The 13,262-nt window shown below is 44.0% G+C and overlaps 1 protein-coding gene across 2 annotated transcripts in view; it reads left to right on the plus strand.

Annotated features, from left to right (window-relative positions):
• Positions 1–12: 12 nt before the first annotated feature.
• Pinx1 (PIN2 (TERF1) interacting telomerase inhibitor 1) overlaps positions 13–13,262 on the plus strand; it is a 60,264-nt gene continuing 47,014 nt past the window's right edge. Inside the window, exons 1-5 of one of the 2 annotated variants that reach the window (XM_021645608.2) lie at positions 13–169; positions 2,874–2,983; positions 4,824–4,916; positions 6,573–6,651; positions 10,187–10,279. In XM_021645608.2, coding sequence (XP_021501283.2) covers positions 151–169; positions 2,874–2,983; positions 4,824–4,916; positions 6,573–6,651; positions 10,187–10,279 — 394 coding nt within the window. In that variant the 5' untranslated portion in view covers positions 13–150. Of the gene's footprint in view, positions 170–243; positions 603–2,873; positions 2,984–4,823; positions 4,917–6,572; positions 6,652–10,186; positions 10,280–13,262 lie in introns of those variants that run through there. The other variant, XM_021645609.2, reaches the window with a different exon arrangement.

Raw genomic sequence — 13,262 nt, forward strand, 5'->3', positions numbered from 1 at the left:
AAGTCGCACATGGTGACGTCAGTAGCCTGCGCCCCATTGCAGCCTTCCGCCCGGCGTGCTCGCCTAGCCGGCTTCTACCTTAACCTCACTTCAGGCTCCTTGTAATCACTGGGCACCGGGCTAGAAGCTGTGCTTGGCGGACTTGCGACAATGTCGATGCTGGCGGAGCGTGAGTGTCGGACGAGCCGAACGAGCGGGTGATGGGATGACGGGGGCGCGAGTGTCCGGAGCCGAGTGGGGGCGGCAGTAACTGCCGGGCCTGCGAAGGATAAAACAGCAAAGTCCCTCAGACTCTGTTCCTGGTACTAAAGGGTCGCGTCGCGTGCGCACGCGCAGGCGTGCATTCCGAGATTCAGGACACCGGAACCCAGACTGTCCCTTGCGCTGGCCGTCGTGGCCACCTGGGCGGATTCTTTTACTTCTCCGGGCTCAAAACAAGTGTTCTGGGTTCCAAAGAGACAGGTCCCGTAACATCGCTTCAGGCCCAGAAATCCGACTTTCCAGGATGTATTGGACCCAGAGAAGAAAAGTAGAAGTCAGACACTGATTAGCCCCTGGCGGGAGTGCAGGCTGATGAACCGTTCTAAACGAGACTGGGCGAGGTAGCGCTGGTTAGAGGCGACACCGCCTCTTTGCCTTTTAACGCTTACCACTACTCTGAAGTCCGCTAATTCCCCTTCCCAGAGGCCGTTTTACTTCTAAATGAGACATGTGGCTATGGATTCTTGCCACCAGTTGGCAGTCGTGCGATGGTCTTGAAGATGGGCTTTTAACTTTTCCTGGAAGTTGTGTAGTTTCAAAAGGTGTCATCATGCCATTTTAGAACGGAGCGTGTGTTAGTGGAGCACCCTGCACATCCTGCAGGCAGCTCAACAGTTTGGACCGGAGAGTGCCCTTTCTAGGTAGATCAGTTGCTCTGAGCCCCTTTCAGAGAGGTCAGCTGGTCTCTACTTCTTCCATCAAATGGAACTAGTCTCTGCCTCATCCAGGCTTAAACATTTTAGTGAGGTGATTGCTTGAATACAGTTTGGAGTGTCAGTGGTATACAGGGAAGAACAATTGGCCTGGCAGCCAGTTCCATATGTAGCATGTCAGTGCATCTTACGTAAGTATGTAACAGGGATGCATTTCTTGTTGGAAAGGTGGGCTCCTTACAAGCCTTAGTCAGCGACCCCTGGCAGGCATTCTGCAGACATGGATCTGACATGCAGAATACTGGTTATCATACTGTCATGGTCGTGTTCATGAGCAAGACAGTGTTGTGCTGAGTATATACCAGGTTGTTGAGCTAGGTGGAACAAGGTTTTGGGTCAGCTTTTCTCCCCCAGGCATATCACTGCGACTCAGAGTCCAGCTCAGTTTGTTTTGTGGTGGGTTTTGTTTCGCTCTGTTCCTGCCTGCATGCTTATAAAGGGTTTCTTGGTTTTTCTGAGGTCTGTATAGGTACGGATGCCCATTGTTTCACGTGCAGCACAGTGAGCCCCTCTGACTAGAGGCTGTGTTATTTTTCAGTTATGAGGTGTTGATCATAGTGTGCTTAGATAAATGTGATTTGGTGGAGCAGTACTGACATTTAGATTCTTTCCTTGGCCACAGCTTTAGGGATTCAGACTCTTGTTCTGTTGACCTAATGGGTTCTTTTTCTGCCATAGTTGTCCCTCCAGTTTGTAACAGTGAAACCATGTGTGGTGGCTCATATCCATGATCTCCAGAGGATTGCTGTAACTCTAGGCCACCCTAGGCTACAGAGCTAGACTGTCTCAGACAAACAAACAATAAAACTGCATTGATAAACTTGAGTTATTAGTGTCGGTTTTTAACTTCAAACTTCTATGACACACAATGCCGTTTCCTTCTTTCAGCTATTCATTTCTTTCTTTCTTCATTTGCCTTTTCTCCTTTCTCATTTCTTCATATATTCATACATTTTTATCAGGTGTCAGCTATAGACTAAGTGCTTTTTCTTCCTCCTTGCAATGAAGCTAAGGATGAAGGATCGACTATGACACTTAAAGGGATATAGAGTAACAGGACCCAGGAAAGATGGGTATAAATACCGTAGTGCAGTGGAATGCGAAGTGTCACAGATTATTCTGGAGGCTGAATACATTATGATACTTAATGAAAAGGGAGGTAGCATTCTGTTAATCATCATGTACAGTTGTCTTTCCCTAAGATCATAAAAACTTGTGTATTGTGAATTAAGACTGTAAGTTGATCTGGGCAGGATGGTACGCACCCATAGTGCCAGTACTTGGGAGGCAGGGGTATTAGGATCAGAAGTTCAAGGTCATCCCCAGCTTCAAAGCAAATTTAAGGCTAGGCCGGGTGCTACATGAGTCTCCGTCTTACTAGTGCCTCAAATAGTAAGTTTTGAAATCTGTAGAACCTTGGTTTGTATAAAAGGTTTGTGTTTTACTTGGGGACATTAGGCATATTTTATTCTAGATCCAGGTTTTTTTATTTGGAAGGTAAAAGATAATATCTCCCTTCTTTGAGATACTGTGAAGATTGAATCTAATATGTGTGTAGTATTTGGCCTAAAACATGCAGCAGTAAGTGCCATAGTGACTACACCTGCTGCTGTGAAGGTGTTGGCAAGAGGGGCTTTGGCTACTGCTAGTGACTGGACAGGGAATGCTCAAATAGTCTATCAAGCATTTATTTTGCTTTATCTCTTGGAATAGTTTACTTTGGTTTTTACAAGGTCAGTTTATATGTCCGAAATATATGGTTACTCGGAATACCAGGGGAAAGGTTCTGTCTGTTAGCCCTGTGGACACTCAGTGTGTCCTGTTGTATGAAGCATGTGCTGATTTGCATGTGCTCTTCCAGGTGAAGACAGGCCGCTGATGATACCTTTCCGTTTGCAGGTCGGCGGAAGCAGAAATGGACTGTGGATCCCAGAAATACTGCGTGGAGTAATGATGACTCCAAGTTTGGCCAGAGGATGCTTGAGAAGATGGGGTGGTCTAAAGGAAAGGTATTGAGTCAAAAGTGTAAAGTGTCTCCACCATGCTAGGGGACGAGGAGTCAGAAGACATTCCTCTCAGAGTCCGGGAGAATGCTGTGCTTTAGATTAGTAATTGATTTTAGAGAAGTAAATTGTGACCAGGTGGTAAAATTAGACTCGAACATAAATGCTAGGTCCTCTGATCTATCAGTTAAATTGCTGTGACTAGTATCTTTCTTAGTTATCTTTAATTCATTATACATGAAATCATTCTTAAGCTTCAGCGTTTTCCAAGAGTAGAACTTAATTTTCCTTTGTAGTAAACACAAGGTTTCTTGAATCTCTTCTGTTCTGCTCACTCCTAGCTACAGTGGAGCTTCTGCTGTGAAACTATGCATCTGCTGCAGGGTTCTTGTGTTCAAATCCAGTGGACGTATGGTATCCTTAAATTACCTTACCCCTTAGCAGTGTTCTGATCAGTGGCTGTTGAACTCTGTTGTGGTAGCATTACTGCCTTTTTCCTTGCCTTATTCTTTATCTCATCAACCACCTCTAAGTCACAACCATCATTTTGGTCTAGACCAGTGTGGTTCTCCACCTGTAGGTCGCAACCCCTTTGGGGTCAAATGACCCTTTCACAGGGGTCATCTAAGATCATCAGTAAACACAAATATTTATATTATGATTCATAACAGTAACAAAATTATAGTTATAAAATAGCAACAAAATAATTTTATGGTGGGGGGGGTCACCACAACCTGAGGAACTGTAGTAAAGGGTCACTGTGAAGCCACTTTACATACTCTGCTCAGGTGATCTGGGGCATTGGATTACACCTCCTAGCTGTGCTATTTGAGTGGCCATCTCAAGATTGTTTTTATTATAAACCTCTGTCCCCTCAGATCTTCTTCTTTGCAATTTTTTCTGATTTTCAAAACTGGTGCTGTCTGTTTCTGCCGTTAAATAGTGCTGCCTCCCATTACCCTTTTTTCCTACGTCTGTCCATTTTGCCATACAACAGCCAGAGGGGCCTTTCAAACTGAACTTCAACTCATAGTGCTCTCTTGCTGAAGAATGTTCCCAAGGATTAAAATTTACCTCTTTGCTCGAACTTTCAAGGTCCTGTGTGGGTTAGCCCCTGTTTTTTGGATTCTCTTCCCATTCACCTAGTTGAAGCCTCCTTAGAGGTCTTCAGGTCCTCTGGCCCATCAAGGTCTTTCTCACAGTCTCAGCACTTGCTGTTGGTATGACTTATGACCTTAGGAGTAAGAGCTAAGTGAGGCCTGGGACCTGGAGTGCTCCTCCACCTTCTTTCTTCGTGTCATGGTGCAGTATTACATAACAGAGACGGCCATGTGCTCCACCTGCTCCATGGGCTTTTGCCACTGGCTGTGCCCTGCTCTAGAACGTGCACAAGATATGTGCTCTACACAGTGTCTTCTGGACTCTGTTGGTTCATGGGTTCAAGAATCAGCATTCACGTTGAAGAGTACATTCTTGGTGCTGCAGACATTATCATCCAGAGCCCACTGGATCAGTGGTTCTCGACCTTCCTGCTGCTGCGACCCTTTAACATACACGGTTCTTCATGTTGTGGTGACAGCCCCCCCACCACAAAATTATTTTCGTTCCTTATTCATAACTAATTTTGCTACTCTTATGAACCATGATGTAAATATCTGCTATGCAGTATATCTGATCTGCAACCCTTGAAATGGTTATTTGACACCCCCCCCCCAGAGGGGTCACAACCCGCAGGTCGAGAACTTTGAAATAGATGTTTGTCCTTTGAAATAGATGGTGAGGAAAGACAGTTTGTTTTTATAGCTGATAGATGTGTATTTAATTTCTTTCTGTTTAATCTCCACAGGGCTTGGGGGCTCAGGAACAAGGAGCCACAGAGCATATTAAAGTTAAAGTTAAAAATAACCACCTTGGACTTGGAGCTACAAACAATAACGAAGTGAGCAGCTTCTTGGTGTCTTTTTTGCAGTGTTGAGTGTGTCAACATAAATGTTGGAATTCGTACAAGTAGATGGGGTAGTTTTCAGTCAAGAGTGTGGTACCTGCTTTGGGTGAAGAAAGACACGAGAGCACATGGCTTAGCTGGTCCTCTTCCTGTGACAAGCATCCACCACCTCGCCTTGTCCTCCTGGCTCCTTTACTTAGTTATGGCCTAGAGAGACGTGCTCATTTCAGGACAGAGCCAATTTTCTCTTTCCCTGCATCCGCATCCGCGTTTGTCTCATTAGTGTGGGCGACTCTGAGAGTGGGAGGTGGTGTAAGGAAGCTGTCTTGTCCCTGACACTTGGGGTTTCTTTCTTACATGTCCTCTGCATTGAACAGACTGCGCTTGCGAGTCAGCGGCTGCCAGACTGTTCAGCACCAACTGTTTGTTTTCACTCAGAGTCAGCCCTTGAAGCTTTCCCTCTGAACTCCTGTAGCTAACAGAATCCTGTTAAAAACTGGGAGACGTGCTTTATGTATATTGAATTGCTTAGAGTAAGGCTGTTTTTTACTGGAACAGCTAAAGTCTTGTGGAATAACAGCTAAAATTTTAGCCACAAAAGAAAGAGCTTCCTTACTGTTGACTGTGAATGCTGTTTTGAGAAACACAAAATATGCTGTATTTATGTTGTTAGGAGAAGCATTGTGTTCTGTAAACCTGTGTGTACACCTTAACTCTTAAGTTTTCTTAATAACAAATGCTTGTGTGAAGTATATGGGGCAAATTTGTGCTCAGAACCCTGCTGCCCACTGGATCATATTGTTTGGAAATCTTTATTAGTGAACACCTTACAAATGAATCTTATCGACTCAAAGACTTAGGGTCTCCTTCCACAGAGTTCTGTAAAGTTGCTGCTGACGTAAGAACTTAGAAATCAGCAGAATGGTCCAAGTTCTATTGAGCAAAGAGGACTATGCTGTCACTGCTCTTGTCTTTAGTATGTGCATAGTGTGTGTCTCCACCTCCAAGGTTTAATTTATGTGTATGAGTATTTTACCTGTGCATATGTGTCAATACCACATGCTTGCAGTACCCATAGGTGCCGGAAGAGGGTGTGGGATCATCTGGGACTGGAATTACAGACAGATGTGAGCCACGGTGTGGATGCTGGGAGTTGAACCTGTGTCCTCTGTAAGAGTAGCCAGTGCTCTTATCTGCTGAGTCATATCTCCAGCGCCCAATGGTCTCCCTGTGTGAGAAAACACTAGTTTTTATATTGCTCTGGTGTGATACTCAGCAGACATTGCCCATTGCTTTGTTTTTGCTCTGACTTAGCTGTCGGTGAGTCATCTCCATTTGAAACACAGGTTTGAGCTACCAAGCAGCACCCTCTAAATATATATGATTATTTTGTTGACTTCTTGGTGCTGGGAGCCAAACCTGGGCCTTACACATGCTCAACAAGGACTCCAATACTGAGCTTTGCCCGAGGTGCTCCCCCTTTGATGTGGATCTACTTAAATCTCGTTTCAAGTTTATACTATTTCATGAATCCAGTTAAATTTAATAAATAATATGTTAATGAAACACAATTTCCTATTTCTGTTATCTGTCTATATCAGCAGTATAGTAAGCTTCGGGTTTGCCTCTCATACTTTTTGGTGCTTCCAGGACAACTGGATTGCCCACCAGGATGACTTCAACCAGCTTTTGGCAGCACTCAACACTTGCCACGGTCAGGAAACAGCCGGTGAGGACACCAGCGCTGCCGCTGCTCCCATCAGAATCTCACTTCTGCTGCAGGCCTTTCACCTGAGTCGGTGATGGAACTGATACTCAGTTCTTTTTATGTTTAAATTAACGGTCCTGGCACTGAATGAGCTGTGGCTCCCTGATCCATCTTGCTGATTCTAGAGACATTTTCAGTTGTCAGAGCTGTGGGCATGTTACTGGTATCTGGTAATGCTAGAACCGTGGCTAAGTGTCTTGCAGCATAGACAGCTGTGTCCCACAGCAAAGAGTGCTCACTTTCTGGAAGGAAACAGTGGGGTGTATTAAGGGACACATGGATGCTTCTAGATATTGGTAATGCTGGTGGTCTAACCCTGGATAAAGGAGCTCACTTTATAATTCTTCAACTGTGCAGGTTTTAAATGTATCTATATGATACACACATGTTGTGATGAAAAGAATTATGAGCTCTACTTGAGTCTTTCTGGTAGACTTAAAGTAAAATACAGCATATGTAAGTAATGCATTGTAAAGACTAAAATGAAAGTTAGCTAAAGAGTGACAGATACAGCCTTCCACCAGAAATTCCACCTTAGTAAGTACCCGTAACATCTAAGTGTCATGACTAGGACATGACTCAGGCATGAGATGCCTTTGCCACCAGTGTCCTCATGGACCTCTGAACCTGGGATCCTTTTCTCAGAGTTGCCCACACTTGATTAGTTCTTAATCAGGGAAAACTGTTTGTACTGGGCTTGGCGTTGTTACTGTTAGTGCTTGGTGCCTCAGAGAGTGCTCCTGACTTTTAGGCCACAGAATTCCAAGAACTGGCCTACATCAAGATCCCACAAAGAAGGGAGACCTGGGATGGGTTGTGTGGCTAGAGAAGCAGTGGCCTGGTTTTGAGATTTGCAGGGGATATCTTGAAAGTTCCATTTTCCTCAGTCTGATGGTGTCGTGATCACTGTTTTCTACGTGAGAGGTACCATTTCGGTTTTGGACTCTCTCACTCAGGACAGGCCCTCCCTTGTCCCACACTGATGGCTAAGGCTGACAGGAACACTGCAGCCCTTCCTGGAGTGTCTAAGCAAGGGCAGACAGTGGGTGTTCTGAAGGACCCGTGGAACTGAGCTGCTTGTCAGGAGGGCTCTGATTGACTTCACAAATAACAACTGGCCTTCTTCATCCTCCTCCAGGGTTAGTCTGCATGGGTTTTATTTTCTGTGGTGCCCAAACCAGGTAGTATTTTAAATGATGCCAAAGCTGCACGCAGTTACCAACCTGTAGATAATTCCTGTCTAGACCACTAGAGGGAGCCAGTAGCTCTGCAAGCTTGATCATGCATTTAGAGAAGTTTGTCTGTGGCTCCAATGCCACCCGGACTGGAAGGTGGCCTTCAGAAAATTCATTTTAGGGAAAGCCTGTTCCAAGCACAGACCTGGAGAGCTAACAGGTTGTCTTCCTGCTGTGCTATCTTTTTTGAATGCAATGTCTTCATCCGCACAAGTTTTTTTTTTTTTTTATTACAATCATGCATTGCTTGCATTCAATGGTAGACAATATAGGAACCTAGCATTCTTTTCTGTTGTTAAGCTCCTTTAGTAAACTCAAACCATTTGCTTTCTTGCTAAGCAGACCTTTTGTGTTGTCCTCTTGTTGAGCATAAGAATCAGTGTGCTCTCTTAAATTTTATTTTTAAAAGTTCTGGTGTTTCACACACTTGGGTGTGGTAGTGTGTTTATCCTAGCACTTGGGAAGAAGAGGTAGGAGGATCAGAAGTTCAGCATTTGCCTCATGTCAGTCGCCAGTTCATGGCCAGCCCGTGTTACAGGGACAGAAGGAGGGCAGGGGCTGGAGAGGTGGCGGTCAGTAAAGTGTAGCAAGATGGAGAAAGACACCCAACACCCCACGCATATGCACACTTACCCACGCATACATGCATCTCCGTGAGCAAGTTTATAACCCTGCCTGCATCCACGGGTGCATGTACACACAGGAAAAGCTCTTCTGGCTCACTTAAGCATGCCCTGACAGCTTCACATTAGCATCTTAATGACACTTTCTCCAGCCGTAGTGACCGCGTATTCATCTTCTGATATTTTAACACTCGTCATTGTAAATATTTTGGGATGGGAAGTGGGGTGCTGAGAAGTTGTTCAATGCAAAAGTATGGTTTGAAGCAGCATCCTCAAAAGCTTTTACTCCTGTATTCTTCGAAAAGAATTTTGAAAAGTGTGCCCTAACACTTTTATAGCAATTCTGCATTCCTTTACTGAGTGCCAGATGCCATCGCAGTTTGATGCCCATTGTCATGTTAAAGTATATAAATATATACCTCTGTAGTTGTCAGAAAGGCTCTATTTCATAATTCTTTTCCTCTGAAATAGTATTTCTATTTCATGTATACCATTGTATCTTAATATATTTTTATTCTTAGTATTTGTTTGTGTTTATGGTTAGGGTCTTGTTAGGTAATCCATGGTGACTTCACATTCATGATCGTCTTGTCTTACCATCCCAAGTACTGTCTTTATAAATTTGCAACATTATGACTAGCCTTAAACACCTTTTTATTTGACCAGATTTCTCTACCAGGTTGAACATTTTGTTTCTTAGTGACCTCAACGCTTAATACAAATGCTTTCTTTTGGATTAAGTTGTCATTGTAATTAGTGGATTACTATTAAGACAGCCAGAAAACATATTATAAATTCTGGTAAACACTCATAAATAAAGCAGGAAAATCTCTGGCATTGTGTCTTGATAAGATAAGTTGAAAGGCTGGTTTTGATGCAGAGCTGGGCCCCTGTTGCTTATGTTGGGTTCTTCATTGATCCCAAGGAGAGAGCTGCCTCTCATAAAATGAGAGAAAGGCATGCAGGGAAGGAGAGCCATGTGGCTTGTGTCCCTAAGCTCGGAGGAATGCCTGTGGCCTCCCAAAGGACAACTGATCCCCGAGCACAGTCCAGGCTCAGATGTCCCTCCATAGGGATATGTATACTTAGAAGGTGCTTCATACATGGAGAGTAGACGGTAGGATACAGAGCAGCAGTTCAAGGTGTGCCTTCTTAGTAACCCGTGCTGAGCACTGAAAGCTGAAGAACCTGTCTTCACAGGGCTCCCAGCCTGCTCTGCTTCATGCTCTGTTTTGAAATTACTAGGTACACTAGCCACAACTTAGGTGGCACGGTGGCCATGTTGGAATCCACCTATCACCCTTTATTGCAGGTGATTAAGTGATATTCCAGTATCAGGCTCTGTCAGAGTAAGCTCAGCCATATTGAAAGGCTTTTGGGTTACTTCAGTACTGTATTGCTGGCCATGAATATTCATGTGTAGATTTTGGTATGAAGACATACATTTTCATTTCTCTTCTTTAAGGGTGTTATAGGCTAGAGATCAGGCTTTCCCTGATCTACACTTATAAAAACAAAACAATCCTTTGGTAACAGTTCAATAATAAGTGATGACACTCCTATAAAAGCTTGTCTAAGTAACAGCTTCCATGAAGAGAATGAGTTACATGATGCTTAATGTTTTTCTTCTTTTTAAAGATTCCTCAGACAACAAGGAAAAGAAATCTTTTAGCCTTGAAGAAAAATCCAGAATCTCCAAAAACCGGGTTCATTATATGAAATTCACAAAAGGTGAGAGTGGGTGTTCACTTGTTGGAGAGTGTATGTTGGCCCTGGGTCTCCTGAGGCACTGGGACTCTTGTTGAGCACTGCAGCTCTGGCTGCTCATTTGCAGTTCTGAATAGGGAGGTCTGGGCCGCAGCCCTGGGTGGCAAGGGCTCAGTGTGGTAGAAAGTTCCCCATGCTGACTTGCCAGGGATCTTATTAAAGTGCAGATTGTGGTGTAGTGGTGCCAAGAGCAGTCCAGGGGAGGCGTCAGACTGGCTAGGTTCTGTGTGGGCTGAGAATGGAAGTCAGTGGTCTGTTTAGAGGAAATGGGAATGCTATGTAGCTAGATCAGAAAATCATTTGAATTTGCTGTTCTTCATTTTTCCAGCTTTTACCCTTTTTTCAGGGCTTAATGGTCATAGAGGATAGTTCCTGTTATTTGGCTTTTGGAGCATTAATTATATCAAAATCTACACTATAATGACTCATAGACCAAAAGCGGCCCTTGCAATCGTTCCCACAAGCTCTCCATCTCATGGAGTGTCACCATAGGCATCCCATGGCCGTGGCCAGGGTGGTGTTGATAAATGGCAGTGGTTGGAAATTGGGCAGCAAAAGCTGCACTGCCATCACCACCTTTCTAGGGCACCTTCCACCTTCCCCATGTCGCTCATTTGTAGGTGCAGCTATTCTCTGTAGCCATTAGGTGGCAGTCGTGTATAGATGAGAAGCCTTTGCCTTGTTCTAAACAAATCTCAAATGTTTCTGTAGAATGGCCGCACACTATCTGCCACATGCTGTACTTCATGTATGCTAGGTGTAACGGCTACAGTTGGTCACTATTTGATTGTTCTTTGGGAAATTGGATGCCTGTCTCTGTCTCTGTACCAGGAAAACCTTATCTCTCTGCCTTGGTCTCGTCATGCTGGTGGTTGCTTAACTCCCACAACCTGCCTGAGTAGCAGTGGGGGACAAAGTCTGACTGAAAACTCTTGATAGTGGCTCTCCCTCAGGGCCAGGACCCCAAAAGGTAGAACTGGAAAAAGCGAAAGGCATGGCAGAGCCTGGGGTTTAGAAACAGAGTGAATTCCAAGTTCTGTGGGAGGAAGGAAGGTGTCCCCTTCCTTCCCCATGTGTGGTTTGAAGGGCTCCTGTATCCTATCCCTTTCTTTTTCACAGGCAAACCCTTTTTCTGGAAGCTCATAAGGTTTCTAACCAGGACTTATCTCCATCACACAATAACCTATTATTATCGGACAGAAAACTACTTTGCTTCCTCTAGTCCTTTTGGAGGTGAGGAATGGTAACCTCTTAGTCCCCAGTCCCTAAACAGCGCTTCTTTCTTCCTTACACACTATAGGAAGACTAGAAACACTGCAGAAGGGTGTTGCAGAGCACACAAATGGAAGTCACATTTGGATGACATGCAGCCTTTCCCCTTCCCTCTGAATGTACATAGTCTCGTGATGGTCCTTTAGTACCTGACTGCATGCCTGATTTCATCTGAAGCATTTGCTAAAGTTAGGATAAAGCTCTCTAAGCTGCTTTAATCTGTTGGATACTGGCTGTCTTCTCTTTCTATCTAGTTCAGCCACTCCCTTGCCGGGGACCCTGCCAAACTGCTTGATGTGTTCTGCCTTTTTTCTCTCTCGCAGTGAGGTTTGCATACTTATCAGCCTTCCTCATGAAAAAAGTAGGCCTTGGTGTACAGAGAAGAAAGAGCTGGAGGTGTATTGTGCTAGAGGGAAAGGAGGTGTCAGGAAATAGAAGACCCAAAGGTTGGGAACAAGAAAGGAAGAGGAAAAAGAAGTGGAAATCCAGGTAGTACAGGAAACAGCAGATAACTACCGTCTGCATCATCCAGTAAAACTTGGAGTTACAGTTTTGTTTTGTTTGTTTTTTTTTTAATTTCCTAAAAGCTGTTTCTTTTTACTTGGTCTTATCTCTCAGTGTGAATGATATTCATGAACTGTGAGGTTGTCCTAAAGGAGCCTGTCTGGGTCAGAGGAAACTGGCTTCTGGCTGGTGCTTTCCCAGACACATTCTGAACCATTTCTCTTCCTTCAAACACCATTTCCTCTTCTGTAACAGAGGAGGTATTTGCAAGCTGTCATGAAGCTTAGCTAGGCTCTGTGGTTTATGAGACATGGACCTTCTTATGGAACTTATACATTCCCAGCCTTGTGGAAATAGGGACTTTAATGTTCACGATGAAAGTACCTAGTTCCCTTTGCTAAGTGAGGACGAATCACATTGTAAGCCCCTATGTGGTCCAGAAAAATAAAATGCAGGTGGTATTCTATATAGCCTGCTGAAGACCTTCCCAGAGCAAGGGTCATCCATTGTGGTGTCAAGCACCTTTATTCCCAGCACTGGGGAGGTAAAGGCATGCAGATCTTTGCATCCAAGGCCAGCCTCATCTACATAGTGAGTTCCAGGCTAGCCAGGAACTGTAGGGTTATATAGTGAGACCCTGTCTCAAATAAAAATTACAAAAAAACCAGCGGAGCAAATGATTCCATAATATCTGCTACTATCTAAATTCCAACTACGTCACTTTAGTCCTGATATATAATTTACTTCTTTTTGTAGCTTCTACTTGATGGTTTTGATTTGAAATAATCAGTTACATATTTTTAAGCTACTGTCATCTATGTTTAAAATCTAGCTCCTCCCACAATATGACCCCTAAGGGGCATTGCTTTTATATTTAGTTTATTCTTCTTAACTTGAATCATGTACATGAATTTTGAAGGAACCCAGATAAACCCTTTTTTTTTTTTTAATTTTACAAATGTATTTACTAATTCAACACTTCTTTAGGCTATAGCTATACCTCATTGATCTTATATCTGTGTTATAGTCCCTTTGCTTCCCAGGTGCTAGACTGGAGGGTGCAGTTGGCATTTGTTGACTCTGGGAGTCACACTCTTCCTCTCAGTATCTGTGATTATCTGGAAAACCTGATCACCATGATTGATAGCCAGACAAGCAAGGCTGTCCTCAG

This window comes from Meriones unguiculatus, chromosome 9, assembly GCF_030254825.1.
Source record: "Meriones unguiculatus strain TT.TT164.6M chromosome 9, Bangor_MerUng_6.1, whole genome shotgun sequence".
NCBI classification, from domain to species: Eukaryota; Metazoa; Chordata; class Mammalia; order Rodentia; family Muridae; genus Meriones; species Meriones unguiculatus.